The following is an 18760-nucleotide window of genomic DNA, read 5'->3' as shown; positions in this document are numbered from 1 at the left end:
GTAGCTGCTACCCTGACAACGCAGTGCTGAGAAGCTGTCCGGGAAAGTTACAGTCAGCAATGGTGCAAGTTCGCATGGTTTGCATTTCTCTCAGTTTAGACAATCGCTATCTAACGGCTGCCAAGTAATTTGGACTTTTTGATAGTACATTCACTTTTAATATTCTAAAACGAGGCAAAGCAATGTATCTGTTACCAGCATGTGATTTGTAAGCAGATGGAGCCCCTTATAATTCAGAAGCTTGATTTCAGCTGAAAGGGAATTAATCAGATGTATTTCTGCTGGACAAAGTACACTCACCAGGGAAGGTCAATAACCTTTGATTCGGCCCAGCAAGGTGACGGGGGTTTAACAGGAGCTGATAGTGTGAGGTTTGCAGTGGAACCCAAATAAACTTTTTTCCCTTTGTGGGTTCACATCTCAAGTGAGTGTCTTCTGCCCTCTAGGCAAAGTGCTTGACTGTAACAATGATGGCCAAATGCTAGCAAAATATCCTGTTTGGGATGAAGAGGTGACCTGATCATTCTCTTCCATCTGTGATTCTCATTGGCTTTATTCATCTTTAGGAGGGAGTGTGATTGTGACAGGTGTAATGGGTCCAAATTTATAGCAGCAGCATTTTGAAAATAAGATTTTACTAGAGCGATAAGAAAACTGCCCCACGTTGTGGTCCTATCCTTATAATAAAAATAAACGGGGGCAATAAATAACCAGCATCGCCATGGGAGGGAAGATGGGACTTTTTCACCATTCTACTATCCTATTTCATTGATTAATTAGCAGCAGCACAAAGTTCTTGGCTGCCTGGAGGGGACAGTTATAAGTGTGTTACTGTTTTATTAAAAAAAAAAAAAAAAAAAAAAAAAAAAAAAAGGCAGCGCTCTATGTAATGCACACGAACCTGGCTTTGTCATAAGAGGATGTCTCCTCCACACTGACTTCTGTTTAATCTGCTTTGAATAGCTCTCTGATAAATGATTGCCATGCCGGCTCCTGGCACGGTGATATTTTCAGAAGTGGGGAAAACTCCACTTTAAATGCAACAACTTTTGCAATGTCATTTGTTAGCATTTGAAGCTCTTTACCCACAAGCACTGAATGGCGATGTAGACAGGTGAGATCTTTCCACTTGTTGAAATGGACCTGCCTGGGTCAAAGGAGGGAAAGCAGACACTGAACTAATGCCGTGGAGGAATGGCTTCATACAACCCAGCCAGAGTACTGTTTGTACTGGATAAAATGCTTTACTCTCTGCATTGGTACTGTACACTGAGACAGTAACTCAGCATCAGAGGCCAGCAACAGGGCAGACTGGTTGTGCGTTGGGTTTTGGGAAGGGTTGAGCGCTGTGGGCTGGAGCTGCTGGGGAGCTCCAGCTGCATTGCAAACGCTCCCCAGTCTCGCAGCTCGCTCCTTGGAAGCAGGTAGATTTTGGGCTCCATCTAACAGAGCAATAAATCATGCAACAGAGAGGTTTAAGTGACTTGCCTGAGACCACTGAATGGTAGAACTGGGAATAGAACACAGGAGTCCGGACTCCCAGTTCCCCTTGCTCTGGCCACTGATGGCAACAATGCATGTGCTTAAGGACTTGGCTGACTAGGGATGGACTTGAGCATGTGAGTAGTACTAAGCATGTCTGATATGTTTTGCCAAATCTGTGCCTGGGAGCTGTGGGCCGTTTGTTATGCCGCTTGGCCCTGTCAAAGGCAGCCTTTACCACTAGGGGGCGATGTTTCCATAGATGCCAAGGGTTAGCAAGCAGCGGTCCCGTGGGGCAGAAAGGACTGGGAAGTACTTGCATTTCTAGGCATGGATGGGAATTGACTCTGGGTGCACCCCACCTGCCCCTCTTGCTGGATTGCGAAGCGGGAATGCCTCAGCCAGCTGTTGGGAGCAGAGAAAACTCTACAGGCGTCTGCGAACGCACTGTCTGGGGAAGCGCCTCCCAGTTGAAATTAAGGGAGGTCAAGACAGAGAGGTTGTTCCCACTGGTGGAAGGGGCTGGGTGGGAGGTGGTTCAAAACCTGTCTGATGTTCTTCATTTCCTTAATAGCAGTGGAAGCATTTCATGGGCAATTGGAGCAAAGCACTAGCGCGGCGGTAACGAGCGGCAAGAGACAGCTGCAGGTAAAGGCTCTTTGTGGGGTTTGTGTTTTTTGTTTCAGCATGAATTGAGTTCTGGAGGGAGGCTGCCAGAGAGATGATCCTGGAGACCAAGCGCTCCGCAGATCCACAGAGCAGGGAAGGGCCCCTGGAGGATGAGCTGGAAGGTGAGGGGGTTCGGTCCCGATGGGCCACGTGATCATTGGCAGAGGGTAAAGATTTTAGGCCCTGATCAACCTACTCTAGATTGGAAATGATGCCCTACAGGTGAAAAGTCTTGTCCTCCCGTCCCTCTGACCTGGATCTAGAGCCCAAGAGACGGACACTCAGTAGCCCATCCCCTGCCCCTGTGAGCCGAGCCAGACCCCACCAGCATTGAATGTATCTGCATCTCTGATGTTAGCTTTGCCATGTCCCCACTACCATTACTGGGCGCTCCAGACCACCCACAGGGAGCAGAGTGTGACTGCATACACCCCCAGGGTCAGGACGTACACCCAGAACAGCAGTCTGTCCAGCCTGTAGGACAGCGTGAGCCAGTTGACTTCTCGTCTGCTGGCCCAGTCTAGTGCACGGAGCTGGGAGCTGATCAGGAGGAGCTCTGCCAGGATCTTCTCCATTGGGGCCTTCCGGGCGCTCGTCACCTTCCAAGGCCCCTCTCCTTTCCCTTCCTCCTGTTCCCCACGCAACGAGAGACCTGCAATGACAGCAAAGCATGTTCAGCGAGGCAGCAGTCCAGGGGGCTGTATGTGCACAGAGTGCACCGAAAACCCAGCCTGGCTTGTACCTGCAATGTCACCAGCTGCTTGCAGCCTGGGAGCCTGGGGTCTCTCGCCGGGGCCTCCTCCGACTACGGCACTGCTCACCCAGCAGCCGGAGAAGAGCCTTTCCCGCACAGGGTCTTCCCCCAGATGAAGGAACTTTACTAGCAGGATAGACTTGGACAGGCTGAGAACCAAGAGGGCCATGCAAACCGTGAAGAACACCCCTGAGGCAATGGGGAAAGAGAAAGGAACGTTACTGAGTGGGACAGGCAACCAGGACACCAAACGGCAATGGCTGAAATAGTCTCTCAGGGTGTGTCTATACTGCAGTCATGGGGTGTGACTGCAGAGCATGTAGACGTACCCAAGCTAAGTTTGATCTAGCTAGGGCAAAGCTAACTTGAGTAGCAACAGTAAGGAAACCATGGTGGCAACATGGGCTAGCCACTCAAGCATGTCCCTAGGGCCCTGAGTGTGCGGGGCTAGCCTGTACTGCCACAACTTCACAGCTAGGTGAAAGCTAGCTTAGGTACGTCTACACGTGTTGCAATTGCAGCTCCTGATTACAGTGCAGACATATCCTAAGGCTCTGCCCACACTGGGGCTTTGAAGTGTTTTCAAACCATTTTCAAACCCTCTTACCGCAGCCATGCAAGGTGTGCATCCACTGTGTTAAAAACATTACTACCCTCCATAAACCTGGTTTCAACTAGCACAGTGGTTGAGAAATACAAACCCAGTCCACTCTGGGCTGAAAATCTGACACAATCATGCTGCTGAGCGCCTGGCCAAGCCATGCAGGATGATTGTTTGGGTGAGGCCAGGAGGGTTTGCAGTGCACACAGGGTGTCAGCGGCACTGTAGTTCTTTTCCCAGAGGTTCGTTTGCCGGAGGATGCACACGTCAAATCAGGGTTAGCAACAGGTGCTTTAAAGGAGAAGAATAGTACTGGCACCAATGACTGGCTGCCCAAGAGAGGCCCCACCTGGTCAGAGTAAGACACCTAGTCAGCAGGGAAGAGCTGGATGAATGTCCATCAACATTTCCCTGCAGCGAGAATGATTAGACCATGGAACTTTCCCCCCCAAAGCAGATGTCCCATTACTGCCCAAGTCTGCCCATTTTAAAGCTAGTCTGGAGAATGAATCTGGGCTGGATAGGATAAACTCATGGGTCTTCACCATCTCTGACCTCTAGTGTTTGCAGATTTACATGCTCCCTTAGAATAGAGTCCCTACCATAACAGCCCAGCCCGTCCAAGATGCACTGGCCAAACCCAGCTCACCAATGAGGGGAGTGCTGACCGCAGTGCCCGGCAGCTTGTCTGACATGTTGACTTTGAAGACAGTATAGCCAACCAGCACGCTGGTCTTGAAGGTTATCCTGGTGCCACAGTTGGGTGGCAGATAGAAGCTGGCCAGGTCAATGACCATCAGGAATAGACTGGGAATCAGCAAACTGACCACATATAGCAGGGGGCGTCTTCGGATAACAACCTGGGGTGGAGAAGAGAAGTCAGCGCCAATTCTAAGTGTGACCTGAAAACAATGGGGCTTTGGATTTTTAGCATCTTTCAAGATGCAGAGACCTGTCACGTAAGAGCACGTAAGTGGGGGCTCCTCCATGCCACTCACCTAAGTGGTGCAGGGTGGGCCAGGAGCGAGGGATTGTTACATTGGCCAGAACTTTTGTGAATTCACCACCAGCTTGAATTTTCTCCCCACAAACCTGGAACATTTTTGAGGTTGGCAAGAGTTTGGGGAACTCTTATTCATATATCTCGCCACATGATCCCTTTCCCTCTGGGCTTTGCAGATTCAGACAGAAGCAGACATCCCCATACACCAAGAGTGGTTGCTTTTGCTGTATTTGTGATCCAAGTAATGAGACGAACCCACCTGCTGCCTCCCTGCCATTCATCTTGGGGACAGCTGTGCAAACCTTCCTGCTGCAAAACCTGTAGCCATGAGAATTCACCTAGTTTGGGCTTCAAATGGGGAGAAACAATCAGCTGTGTTTCATGCAACTGTTTCTAGGGCCTGCAAACCTTTAACGAAAACTTGAAGCCAAACATTTTGCGCTCCCTCACTGGGCATGACATTTTTGAGACTCCGGTTCATGGGTTTGTAACTGGGTCCTTCATGAGATTTCTAGGTGGTGGAGTGATAAGTTCTGGGTCCAGTGAACTTTTCCAAATATATCTGCATTGCAGAGTTTAACCCAACTTGTTGGGTTTGGTTTGAGTCTTACCATCACCAAAATGGATCAGAAGGAACCCGAAACGTTTAAATCAAAACCCTTGGGTGTCAAAGCACGTGATGAGAAAATGATTCCCACTAAAAAATTGTTGCAAGGCAGAGAACAGTTTTGAGTGAGAATTGGTTCCACTCAGAGTGTCAGAATGAAAATCATGAGGGAAGAAATTTAGCCTAGGTAGCCCGTTCCCCCTCTCTGCTTCTGAGAGTCTGAGTTTATTGAGCAGTACTGATCTCACTGCATCTTGGATGTCTCTCTCTGGCCATTGGTACCATGCTCCTCACCGTGGTGCTCTTGAAGAGCAAAGCATTGGCCCAGTGTGTCATGTTGCCATGTGGAGGTCACAGTCTGGATCTCACCCTTTCCGGTGGGGTGAAGGAGAAGGGGAAGCCTTGCATGAGTTCCATGAGAGAAGCATCTGTAATTGGCTGGGGTCCTGCATCCAGGTTCACCTACAGCACAATACAACAGATTTCTACCAAGTTCACTGCCCTGGGTCTGGTAGCCAGATACCAGGGCAGACTTAGTTAGTCAGTGGAGCCCCCAGCCAGATGTGGGACGTACTGTGGCTGCATCCTGTGTGCTACCTGAGCCAAGGCTCAGAGCAGGACCCAGGTTGTGCATAGACCCCAGTTCTTCTCACTGAGCCACCAGGAGTCAGCTGGGGTTACCTCCTCCTGGCTAGGCGGGTAGGACCCACGCTGAGCTGGCCTCAGCTGGGAGTCGCTCTCTGCAGATCTTAAACCAGCCAAATCCCATCCTCTCTAATAGGCTAAGAAGTGGATGCCTTTAAATTCTCCAGTAAAGGGAGGAAAGCACTTTAGTTTCAGTCGTGTTCTCCATTAGACACCCTTCAGGTGTTAGCAATATTATGCCACAATTTCATTATCCATTAAAGCCAGGTAATAATAAGTACACAAAGGTATTTGCAGCCCATTGATGTTAATGAAGGAGATCAATCTCATTCCGAGCATGTACAGCAGCCGCACATTGGAGATGGAATATTACCCAAGGTTAGGCATGAATTGTCTCCTTGATAGCAGACCCCACCAGCACTTAATTTTGCATGACTGTCTTTATGGCACAGACAGCGTTTGACACCCAGACACAGGTTTGCCGCTAAGTTTGCTACATTCTCTCCCCCCACCTCTGATTTCTCTCGCAGATGGGAAGGTTGCAATGTTCTCCTCTCACCTGGGCTACCAGGGCAGTAAGGAGTCAAAGGTGACTCTGGCTGGAAAGCTGGTCAGGTAGCGCAGGGCTGATTTGTGCTGTTTTCAGATGAGACCTGCTCAGTGCCCAGGGTCAATGCCCAGTGGACTCCTGTGTGAGTGACGCTAGGCACAACTCCCTTCGCCTGCTCTTGGGGGAATGGGAGGGCAATACCCAGGGTGCCCCTACCCGTCAGTTCAGTGCTGCCCCTCAACCCCCAGGTTCCTAGGGCATACCCCTGAATCTCTGTGTCACTGTAGTCCACTTATTTTCCTGCTGTCCGGGACCCCGGTGTCTGTTTCTGCTCCAGCCCAGGCTCAGAGGAATGTGTCCCAGGCTCAGAACTGACCTCCTTGTCATGGCAATTGTCTTCACGTGGGGTCCCCCTGCTCACTGCTGAAAGCAGCCCCGGCTTCCAAACATTGCCTGAGCCTTGCGACGTGCCTGGCATGGCCCTGGGGCAAGTGCCAAGGGGACGGGTTTGCTGGGACCGAACAAGGCAGCAGTGAGTCTGTACTGTAGGTACAGGGGCAGGAAAGAGGGCTGCTGGGGTGGGGTAACTTAAGAACAGAGGGGATATGCAAGTAACTGGGTAACTTAAGAACAGATGGCTCAGCACTAACTCAATGTAACATTCACCCCGCCAGGACAGGCGCTGGATTTCCATGGGGCAAACCACACCCCAGGGTCTCAGCACCAGTAAGAGAGTCTGAGCCACTGGAGAGGCTACCGCTGCCACTGCTGCTCAAGGTAATGCTGCCTGCTCCCCCACTGTGCCAGCTTGCAGATATGGTACTAGGGGCATTGGAGGGAAGATGCTAATGATTTTTTGCAGGAATGTAAATATATAAAAAATGTTAAATTCCCCCTGGAACATTTTCAGTTTTTCAACAAAAACTTAGAACCAGAAACTAAAAGGCTTTGGGATTTGAATTAAAAAACTGAAATCTTGTTCCTGAAAATGGTTTGGTTTTTATGAAAACCTGGAAAATTTTAAAAGAAAACGTGGAAAATTTCAACTAAAAGTTTGAAAAAGCCACTTTCTGTCAAAAATAAAAAATTTTACAAGAAAAACTGGCCCTTTCCTAGTTAGTAGGCCTGTCTGGGGCGTCCCCTGACTGGAGAACAGCACTGAACAGTTGGGTAAGGGGGTTCTGTGCCTGCATTAAGGTCAGCCATGCTGGACCTGATTCTCCTCTCAGAGACACTTGGGTAAATTGCAAGTGACTTCACTGAAGTCAGCTAGAATATCCTCCAGTCCAAACCTTGGCCCTAAACTCAGTCACTGTTAGTAGGATCCTTGTGCGAGGTCTGATTAACCTCCAGGTTTCTGCTTTGCCTCTGTGTTCCCCTTGGTGTATGAAAGGCAGGGAGAGAGGCTGACCTTGTGGTGCTTAGCAAGGGGGACTTGCTGGGAAACTGGGGAGGCCTGGGCAGCAGTTGGGGAGCTGTCCAGCCTGCTGCCTGGGGCCCAGGGGGTCTGATAAGTTTCTGAGAGGCCTCGGGGTTCTCGAAGCCCTGAGTGTTGAGTTTGCTGCTTCCACCGAATGGGTGTCTGAGTGCCAGATCCGCAGCCCACACTGCAGGTGCTTCTCTTAGTGTTTTTCCCTTTAACTGCTCTTCATTATTCGCTCTGGCATTAATAATGTTCGCAGGCGGCTATCTTTACAATTAATGAGGTGTTTAACTCTTAGTCAAGAAGCTCATCAAAACAAAAACACATTTTCGTCCTCCAGCAAGCGGTGTGGACGAATTAGCTGCTTCCCCTCCACACTCCAGCCTTCGCCAGCAAGGAGACGCGAGCCACAGGTTGTCTCCTCAGTGCTGCTGCTTGGAACGTAGGTACGCTGTCAGTCGATTTCATGAGCGATGCAAGTGTCCATGTTGGTGTGACAGAGGGATGTCTGGGGCAGAGCACCTGCAGCAGCCCTGTTCGGTGCCTGCAGTGTCCGCTCTATCTGTGTACTACACAGTTACTACCTTAGCATCTGGAGCCCTAAGTCCGTGTGTATAGGTGTGAGGATCCATAGGCCTGAAGCAGGGTCTGCTGGCTCCTGGGTGGCTGCTGTGTCCACATGGCCACTCAACAGCTCTGGCAAAGCAGGGAACAGCAGCCTATGCACTCTACAGGTTCAAGCAGCACCCCGGCTGTCCCACCCACGGAGGTCCTGGCTGGAGGAGTCTACGGAGTGCCCTGACTGGCTTGGGCATGCTATTTAAGGGACAGGGGAATCACCTGGAGTCTGTCTGTGCAGTCCTGATACCATGCCTTGCACCTAGTTCCTGACTCCAGCTCTGCCCCTGGCCCCGCTCCTGGTCCTTGATCCTGGTCCCCTGTGTTCTGCTCCTAACTTTGCACTCTGCCAACCCTACTTTGGCTGGCCTGTTGGCCCTGGCCCAGTATGGTTCATTGATCTCAACTCTGATCAGACCCTGTGGCGTGACGTGATACAGAGTGCTGCTTCTAGCCTTGACCATCTAGACCGGGGTAGTCAATTATTCTTTGTCAAGGTCCAAATTTGTTGGTCATGGTATAGTCAAGGTCCGGAATTGAGAGAAACATTTTTCACCCCGCAATAACGATGATGATGATAAGTAAATAAAAAGATTTTGCAGTCCGTTCAAAAGCATGTGAACTTGGACTACGTTCTCGATTCCACTCAGACCTACGCCCCCTTGGCTGGGGATCCTGGCAGTAGGTCACTGTACGGTAGCCATTGCTGTACCGGGATCAGGTGTGAGCTCAGAGCTACCGTACCTCAGCATTGGTCTAAATTTCACTTTCTCTTCGCTGGCGTGGTCGAGGACCAGGTCTGAGCTCCTCTTTTCAGGCTGCATCTGTTACTTTTCTGTCTTGGAGTTCTCCCCACCCTGCCCGACCGACGGGGAGCCTGGCGAATGCTAATGCTGTCTCGCTTTGGAGGTTGATCTCCAGGAGCCCATAGAGAGAGAGCCTTGCCTCTTGCGTTGGATCACGTGGTATCCAACCAGCATCCAGCTGGTTGTGTCCCTCTTGTCTACCTCATCCTCAGTGCTGATACTGGGGCATTTTACAGAATGACCCGCTTTCTCCCTCGCTACCACCCTCATCTTGGCTTGTCCTCCACGTTGCAGCCGCCCACTTCCCAGTGGATCACAACCCATCGATAGCCAGGAATTGCAGCATGTCGCGTGTTAGAGAGAAAGTGAAGCGCAGCACAGCCCATGTGCTCATGATGGATTCAATGACTCTGAAGCCCAGCACAAATCGCTGAGCGGAAGAGAAGAAAAGGAGGGAAAGTGGAAGGTGCCAAATGGAAAGATGTCCGCGCATTAGAGGCAAAGGAGAAATAGCTGATACCTACGTTAAACTGAATCTGGGCAAAGCGTCCGGTCTCCATGTGCAGGACCCGGGGATGTGAGGGCACAGAGAGCAGCTCCCACTCACCGTCATCCAGAAACAGCGTCTTGTCATTCTTAATGTCCTCACGGCTTCTCCAGAAGGTGAGGTCCACATCCTCCACTGAGAATGACACAAACAAAGGGCTGGGACACAGGGGAAGGGATGGTCTCACCCCATTTCTTCCACGAGCTGCCAGTGGCCACAGGGGAGCCAGTGTAAAGGCAAAGTCAGACTTACAACCCCCAGCGTGAGATGGAACTGGCTACCTTGCTGCTATAGAGCTCGCCTGCTGACTTACGAAATGCCTGGCATTGATGCTGGCACCAGACCGGCACTGCGTTCCAAAGGGAGCTCTCAGTGGGGCACCTACCCTGGGCAGCGCTGACCTAGGTCCTGCAACACGTGCTAGTCATGTTCCTTTCCACCATCCCAAGTCTGTGCTGAGTCCTGTCGTGCTCACCTGTGTGCAGGATGCTGCTGAAGGTCAGGCTGCAGTTCTGGGTGTCGAAGGGAAAGGCGTAGGCCTCCAAACTGCACGCGGACACCACCTGCATGGGCTTGTAGTTCTTGATCATCCCAGCAGCATTCACGTAAACGTAGGGGAGATCGGGGGACCTGCTGACATCCACGCTGTACAGAACAGGAGGGTTTGTTGCACAGGGAGGGTGGGGGAAAGAGACCCGACTAGTTCATTGCACAGGATACCGGCAGTGAGGTTTTTTTAATGTCCATGCTCAGGATTCCAAGCTCTCATGCGACACTATAGGTGTAAGGGTGGTCCAGTGGCCAGGGCGTTAGCCTGGGACTTAGTAGACCCTAGGTTCAATTCCCTGCTCACCCTGTGTGACCTCCGGAAGTTTCTCTGCCCCTCAGTTCTCCATCTGTAGAATGGACTTAGAAGCAGCACCCTGCCTTGCTCCCACAGGTTCTGCGGGGATGAAGCCATTAAGATGGTGAGGTGCCCAGGCACTACAGTTGTGGGGACCAGGTTACGTATCAGACAGAGAATGCCTGTGGCACTCAATTTACGAGGCTCAGAAGGATGAAGCACCAAGCTGACCCTGCTGTGTTTGGAATCTCTTGCACCACAGAAGGGAAGTGTCTCACACCTGCGACTCAGACTGTTAATCCATCCCCTGCAAAGCCTTCAAACAGCTCGTCCAGAGCCGTTAGAAACAAGATCTTTTTCCTCTACTCCCCCCCCCCACCCCGATGGAGCCTTTTGTTCTTGCTGTGGGCAGAGGCAGAGCTTGCACTGATCAGCCAAAAAGAAGCCCTGAACCCACCCCAACCTACTGCGTGCAGTAAAACTCTGACCCGATCCAAACTCACAATTCGTTGATGACGATATCCGGAGACCAGAGGGTGCTGAGTGGCAGGGAAATCTCCCTGATCCCATCATAGAGGCTGGAATTCCAGGTGAGAAACTCATCCTTCCACATCTGTGGGAGGGAGAATGGAGTGTGTGACTGCCTGGGTGGTTTCCCATATTGTGACTCGGCAAGGCCGGTTAACCGAGGTGCCACAGTGAGTTCAAACCACTGACTTCACGATTTAGGGGATGGTAGGTACAGAAAATATCCCTGCATTGGGAATGTGATAATCGCTTGATCCCCTGTGCGGGATCAAGAGCGGCTCAGGTAGCAGTGAGTCCCACTCTGCTTCCTACAGAATAGACTTTTACAGGTGTGTAAAGTGGATATTCTCATCAGAACACGGCTGCTTTACCTGTCACCAGGAGCCTGTACAATCGGTGCTGATGCAGACACTCCTCTTCAGCTCCACCATCCCCATCTCAGGCTGGCTCAGAAAATGCATTTCTCAGAGTCTGCAGTCTCTGAGACTTGCCTGTGTCCAGAGTGGGTTGAAATGTGAAAAGGACATTTCCCCCCCCCCATTTTGGGGGGGGGATTCAAAATTTGAAATTAAAAAAATGCTAATTGACATTTTGAAATGTTTTGAGCAGCACTACATATGTATGCTTGGTTCATCTACCCTATCTGACGCTTTTGAGGATTGTGGAGAACCTGTTTAAAACACCTGACTGATTTTTTTTTCCCCAATTCCACATAGGAAGGAAAGAAGGGAATTGGTGTGGGAGATAGACCCCACTGCAGGTGAATGTACCCTGGCCCCTGGAAGATATCCCCCAAGATGTTGTCAAATAATATCAAAGGAATACATTTTGAGAGGATTGCAGTCAGATATTCCGCAAAGAGAAGAGGCTAAACCTATTGCATTATTCATTATGAATGATTTTTTTTCAGAAATCAAAGTTTTTACTGGGACACTAAAAGTATCAACTCCAACACACATATGCAAGACTCCAAACTTCTTTCCCTTAAACCCACCCAGATGGGTACAATAACAAGATGACATTTAGCACTAAGATACAGCACTATCTATTGGTGGAGGTGTACTCTGCACTAATCATTACAATATTAACTGAGTCAGAAAGCAAACAACCTAAAGTAATGTATAATAAATACTACAGAGCAATTAAGTTCTCTCTCTGCTTCAGAATCACATGTAGTTAGGGAAGAAAATATCATTTACCTGCCGAAACCAAATGCTTGTTGTTAGCTTTTGATTCTGTGTATTCTGTAGGGGGGGAAATAAAATCAAATGTTTAACAAATTACATAACTGACTCAATGGATCGTAAAGAGACATGACAACTTAAAAATCACACTGCTCTCAGAACGAGTAGGCTCTGCTGTACCCATTGGTGTTACACATAACATCTAAGGTTGCTCTAGACGAAAGAAATTAAATAAGTATTATTCATTATTTCTTTAGTGTGATGTTTTGTACATTTTTCCCATTGAGAGTCTTTGGGGTTTTGTGCCATAATCCATTAGGTGCTTTTGAAAATCTCTCCCACTCTTCGTATATCATCAATTTCAAAAATTTCCTGTCTGTAATCAGGTAGATCCTGCAATCACCTGCTCCCAGCTGTAATATCTGCGACAGGGATAGTCCCATTGGCTTTTACAGGGTTACTCACTGTTCTAAGCGACGTGCCTAGTAATAGCTGTTCGCAAGAATGGGACCTGAGTTAGTGAGCTTCTCCAGTGCTTTGCATGAGGCTTTCATGCAGTAAAATGGGATAGAAGAACATTTATGAAATAGGAAAATAAGGTGTGTAGGAATAGGATAATATCCCTTTAAATAGCTTGTGAGCCCTCCAGTGTGCTCAGTGTGTTCTGTGTTTTAGAAGCCATCAAAACCAGCCCTGTGTATACAAGTTTGTGTATATTTAGTAACCACCTTTCTTTTGGACTCAGTTGTGCTCCTGTGATGCCTTCATATTATTTTTGTTGTGTGAAGAGCTAAAGAAACAACAGAAACTGTGATTGTAAAATCACCAGGCCTGCCAGGGGGAGCTCATGGAAGACTTTCAACTCATTTTTTTTTAAACTGACTAGATTTCAATTTGATTGCATCCCTTTACATTTCTCTCTGGTAAAACCAGGCCATAGAGAAGGATCCTGAGGTTTGTTTGGCCATCACCTCACTTCATGCCAGCCTGCGGCTCCCATTTGTTGTTCATCTGTGTCTGTGCAATCCTCACTACAGTAAATTATCTTTGATAAAATGGTACTTTGGCTGCACTTGACTCTCTAAATGAATCATCCGTCTCTCTCTTGCACCCTAATTAGCTACGGTGACATTAATCAGGCTGCTAAGCATAATACCATATTCTCAGCAAATCCAGGGCTAAAAATATGAGGCTGAGCTTGTATTTGTAATCAGGACATTCATAATTTCTCAAAGGGAGTTGTCTCAGCTGCTACAGGCAGCCACTTGTGTTAAATCTTTGTGTGTGTGGATTTTCCTGCTCATAAAACAGAAGTGTGACCTCAAGCTAGGTGTATTTTTTATGACCTATAGAAATTCCCTCCCTTTGTAATGATTCAGCATATTTTATTTTTCCTCTTCATTACTCGCACGCTTCAAGTTGGGCACGTACATAATTGTTTGTAGGATCAAGGCCGTATTAATTCTTGAGGCAAAAGGTTTTCTCAAATTACTAGTATCTTGGGATGGAGCAAAAGCACAAGTTGAAGAAAGAAGGCTCCTTTGGAATACAGGAGATCAAATTTCTCCCAAAAGAGATGGAAGAAAGACACTAGTTGTTAATGAAGTGTGACTCCCATCTTGATGGAATGAGAGAGAATAGCAGGAATGCTTTGGGTTTGCTGCGGACTCGGAGCTTGGAATTTGTATATCTATGCCATTTTGAAAGTGGATTAAGCTCATTTCCCTGGAAAAAGTAGTTTAGGAAATCATTGGAGATGAAAAAGAAACTGCAACATACTTTCCAGAATCCTTGGATCATCACACAAAAGGTTGCATCGAGAAGAAATGAGTCAGCCCTATTCAGACACCTTTGCACAAAATACAGATGACCTGTTTCTATGATGTCCTCTAGGGGGAGGCCTGCATCAGCATCCGAGACAGGATTTGGTTCATGCATGAAAAAGAAAAAAATAATGTATAACTTTTGTTTGGCCATTTGGCTAAGTTCCTTTGTAATGGCTGAATATCCACTATGTCCTCTCCTGGGGGACTATAATCTGCCTGTCGGAAGGATGAATTCAGTGAGCTAACAGGTTTTTTTTCCCCACACAGTGAACATCTATGATCCTATGAACACGTGTGATCTGTAAAAGGTGAATTCCAGGTTAGATGACCTTAGCCTAGAGGGAGCAGGCTGCCGTTTGGCTCACCTGATCAAGTTGCCTATTATGACCCATAGTAATAGTCTGATGCAGGATGGATGTCAGGCCAGTTTCAGATTTGGACAAGAGAGGGACTCAGCTAATGGTTCGTCAGCACGAGAGATTTGCTCCCACAGTTGACTTGACTTGAAGATATTGATTTTGTTGCAGAGAGCAACATTTAAAGCACCTTCAACCCTCATTAATCCTTTTTGATTACATCTTAAATCAAAATGATCAACTGCGGGATCACAGGCCCACAAAATGGGGAGCAACTGGACAACCCCATCCTTTTGTGGGTCCACTCCTTCCATCACCCCCACTAATGCTTATAGTTCTTGAGCATGCCTTCACCGTATGCCACGATGGTGCCACCACCATTGTCTATTCCTTTTGTTCTTACCATAAAAAGCTGTTTGTTGATGGCTATCCTACACTTACTGCTAGATTCTCCATTTGGCCCTGACAGAGATCCCAGCGTTAGAGGGGCCCGGGGTGAGCGAGGAGGGAAAAAAACATCTAAGGCTAAAACTTGAATCTTTTTGTCAAGTGAAACAAGAAGTTTCTCAATGCCAGCTGGCTGGCATAATTGGTTCTCTCGTGGTATTATTCACAGCTCTTCCTCTTTCTTTTTCAGCTACCTTCCATCTTGCTTGTTAAAAGCAAAGGATATTTTGGAGAATTGGAATTCATTAGTCTTCCTAACAGAGGGAGACTACTTAGACTTAAATTGGTGGTTAGCAAATATACAGATAATTCCCACACATTCTTATTTATCGTCTCCAGTTCGGCAGACTATAGAAACAGATGCCTGAGCGTCTGTCTGGGAGGCTCTAGTCAATGGAGTGGAATACAAAGGTATCTGGGATTCGGAATTGACGAAACTCAATATAAACAAATTGGAACTCTTCTCCGTTGACTAGATTATCTCCCTAATCAGATTTCCCCAAGGTACTCATAATAACTTGATATTCTCAGACAAGACTAGTCTTTTATGTACATGAAACAGGAGGCAAAAGATCACAATAGAAGTCAGAGGCAGTGATGAAGATGGGGTGAGAGCTCTTCACACGAAACAATGGTTGCTGAACAGTTCGTCTATTACTACATGCACCTGCTGAAGTCTCTACTGCATCAAGCCCTTTAAAGCCTACAGCTTCTTGATGACATTGGCTCTGGAGCCAAGTCTCTGATTAGATTTATCTGATAGCATGAATACGGATATTTTCAACATGCATTCGTTATAGCCAAGAAAGTAGAGAAGACCCTGACTTAAATACTACTGCTCTCCTCCTGGTCTGGTGTAATCACTTCACCCAAACCCCGCTAGCTGGCATCTAATGGAGTGAAGATGATGAATTCAGAAAGTGAAAGCTTTGCCTGCATACTATATAATTCACCACTTCCTACTGTGTACAAAAGATAACGAGGGACTCATTACAGTTAAGAGGGATAAAAGCAAAACCCTGCTAGAGCTGCCGTTAGAGCCTCTTTTAGTTACTGTAACAAAAAAGGCATTTTCCAACTCTGCTCTCTCGCATTTTCTCCTTATACAAGGATGATGGAAGGTCCAAGGCAGGAGGAATTAGATTCTGATGGGCTAGACACCTCTAGAAAATATGTGCCTCACTCCCTTGATCTATACCCAAACTTTGGATCTGTACGTACTCTGAAATGCAATCTCGGAGCACCAGCAAGGAATTAAACAGCTGCAATGTAAGAGGTAATTACAGTGCTTGTAGTTATTTGTTAATTCATGTAGCATATTTCATATAATTAATACTGTGCCCACACTCTGCCTATGTTAATACACTTGCCTGCTCCTCAAATACATTTCAGCAGCTTCCAGAATATCAAAGTGGCTCAGGTAGTCTGAGGAGGCAGTTTGATTGCACAGAGCTTCTGACTGTGCTTAAACAGGCACTGCCAAAATTAAAATTCATATTTTAATATTTCCCCCGATCGGTGCTCTTAAGAACATTTTTAGCTTGTTAAAAAGGGAAGAATTCTATACGTCTAATTTAAATCACACTGGCTATTTTTGTGGTTTCTTTTACTACTTGTGTTTCATTCCGGTTGGACGGTGTCATTGGGTTGCTCAATTTTACTTTGCTTATAGTCAAGTTTCTTCCGGGGATATTGCAGGAAATTGTCACGTGTGTACAACTCCATTCCCAATGAACCAGCCCATACACCTTCCATAACAGGGAACGTGGTGCAATTATTTCCTCTGTGCTCTGCTTCTGAAATACCAGGGGGTTATATGCTGTGAATATTGAGTTTGATCCCTGCAATGGTATTAATAGTACCCAGGGAATATCTACACATAAGATCAGTAGACCCTGAGATACCAATGGAAGCAAGTGATTCAGTGACTTTCACATCCCATCCCAGTAATAGCCAAGCGTTGGGATTCTCTGATCTGGTCTGGCAGCGGAGGTTTCTTAAGGGAAAAGGCATAGAGCATCTGTTGCTTTCTCACTGACACTGTGCACTTATATGTAACGCACGCAGCACGTTGGGGCTCATTCTATCCATTCTTTTCCGCTCTTTCCAAATTCCCTGTAACTTGGGTCTTAAGTTTCTGAACTCTCCCCCATCTGTATCTGTTCATCATTTTCTGATACCCCAACACACCAAATTTTCTCCAAAAGCACCAAAGCCCTTAAGCCAATGTTTATTACATGGTAGCCCGTCTGCTCTGAGCTCTTGGTTAGAATGTCCCTTTCTGGTTCCCTTAACTTAGCACAAAGCTATTTGAATGTGGGTTTCCACAACTGCAAGGGAAGCTTTAAAACTGGGATTTTCAATGTAGCTTAAGGGAGTTAACACCCAAATCCCATTCAACTTGGATACTGGACTCCTTTAGGCTATTTGGTAAATGCTAGGCCTCAGTCCCTCAAAGCTGTTCTCATTGAAACTGATCAAAATAGAGGATTTACAAACATCTGTTTGTATTTGTATCTGTCTGTCCAACCTTTTGCAAAACAACCTATTGTTAAAAAATATTTCTTCACTGAACTGAGTCGTCAAGGATTATTTATACTTATTCTCAGCCTGAATTAAATCGAATGGGTCACTTTAAAAACTTCTTTCTAGCCTTTTGAAATTCCAGAAAGTCTTATTTAAAGGGAGCAGGAGCAAAGTGGTTTGTCGATAAACAGACCGCTCCTTCTGCTGAAAAGCATCATGCACAACCACTGGCATCCATTCAACTCCAATCTCCAACTAGCAGATTCTACTGTATTATGACCAGCGGGACACGGGTTGTAAATCAGCTTGAGATTCTGTTTACCACATCCAGCACTGCATGGACAAAGAGGTCAAGGTAAACGGTAGTGGCCTTTGACCAGTTTCTGACAGGTCTCACTCCCTTGCTGTAATTCAGTAAAAGGTGCCTGGTCAGACGATGCAAAGTAGAATTTCTGGGCCGCTGAGCATCTGTGTTTGAGCTTCCTGAAAAACAAATGAATTTGTGTAATTAGACCTGGCAGGTAGAGGAGGAAAAGTTGTTTGCTCGTTGTTGCTGAGGCTGGGTTTATTTTTGTATGGGCTGATTCAGGGCCGACTTTAGGCCAATTCAACCAATTCCCCTGAATCGGGCCCCGCCCCTAAGAGGGCCCCGCGCCCAAGCCCCGGTATGGCATACCGGCAAGAGCCAGTGTGCTGTACCCGGGTGGCCCGGTTTCCCCAGGGGGCAATTTAAAGGGCCTGGGGTTCCCAGCAGGGGATGGAGTCCTAGGCCCTTTAAATTGCCACCAGAGCCCCACTGCTGGAGCCCTGGGGTAGGGCTTCGGGGCTCTGGGAGCTATTTAAAAAGTCCAGGGCTCCTGTTGCTTCTACCGCCCCAGCCCTTTAAATAGCCGCTGGAGCCCCACCACTTCCCCAGGACTCCCGCGGCTATTTAAAGGGCCAGGGCGGTGGAAGCAGGGGAGCCCCGGGCCCTTTAAATAGGCCCTGAGCCCCAGGCTGCTGCTGCTAACCCGGTGGGGGAGGGAGGAGGAGGCGGCACTTACCGCACATGGTGGCTGTACCCGCACCCTCTGCCTGCACCAGCCCCACACCCCCTGCCCTGCCTGCACCAGCCCATCTCCAGCCAGCCCCGCACCCCCTGCCCTGCCCACACCAGCCTTGCATCCCCGTCCTGCCCGCAGCCAGCCCCGCACCCCCTGCCCTGCCACTGCCCGCAGCCAGCCCTGCACCCCCTGCCCTGTCTCCAGCCAACCCCTGCCGCACCCCCCTGCCTGAAGCCAGCCAGTCCCGCACTCCTCTGTCTCCAGCCCTGCCAACCCATGCCGCACCCCTCTGTCTCCCTGC

General features: G+C 48.1%; 1 protein-coding gene across 1 annotated transcript; it reads right to left on the bottom strand.

Annotated features, from left to right (window-relative positions):
- Nucleotides 1-2531: 2531 nt before the first annotated feature.
- Nucleotides 2532-18466, bottom strand: HTR3B (5-hydroxytryptamine receptor 3B). The gene is made up of 9 exons (XM_054005634.1): nt 18460-18466; nt 17739-17899; nt 12277-12321; nt 11053-11162; nt 10181-10350; nt 9683-9840; nt 4156-4366; nt 2894-3094; nt 2532-2803 (listed from the first exon to the last, which is right to left on the bottom strand). The coding sequence occupies exons 1-9, from the start codon at nt 18464-18466 to the stop codon at nt 2532-2534; spliced, it is 1335 nt and encodes a 444-aa protein (XP_053861609.1).
- Nucleotides 18467-18760: the final 294 nt, after the last annotated feature.

The sequence above is a fragment of the Malaclemys terrapin genome, chromosome 15, assembly GCF_027887155.1.
Source record: "Malaclemys terrapin pileata isolate rMalTer1 chromosome 15, rMalTer1.hap1, whole genome shotgun sequence".
Taxonomy (NCBI): domain Eukaryota; kingdom Metazoa; phylum Chordata; order Testudines; family Emydidae; genus Malaclemys; species Malaclemys terrapin.
The sequence above is the reverse complement of the archived record's forward strand: the minus strand, read 5'-3'. Positions and strand labels throughout refer to the sequence as shown.

Excerpts from the sequence above, each read along its gene's own strand:
- HTR3B (XM_054005634.1), bottom strand. Across the intron at positions 11,163-12,276 it reads CAAGCATTTGGTTTCGGCAG|ATGTGGAAGGATGAGTTTCT; the intron begins GTAAATGATATT and ends TCCCTCCCACAG. Across the intron at positions 3,095-4,155 it reads GGTCAGCACTCCCCTCATTG|GGGTGTTCTTCACGGTTTGC; the intron begins GTGAGCTGGGTT and ends CCATTGCCTCAG.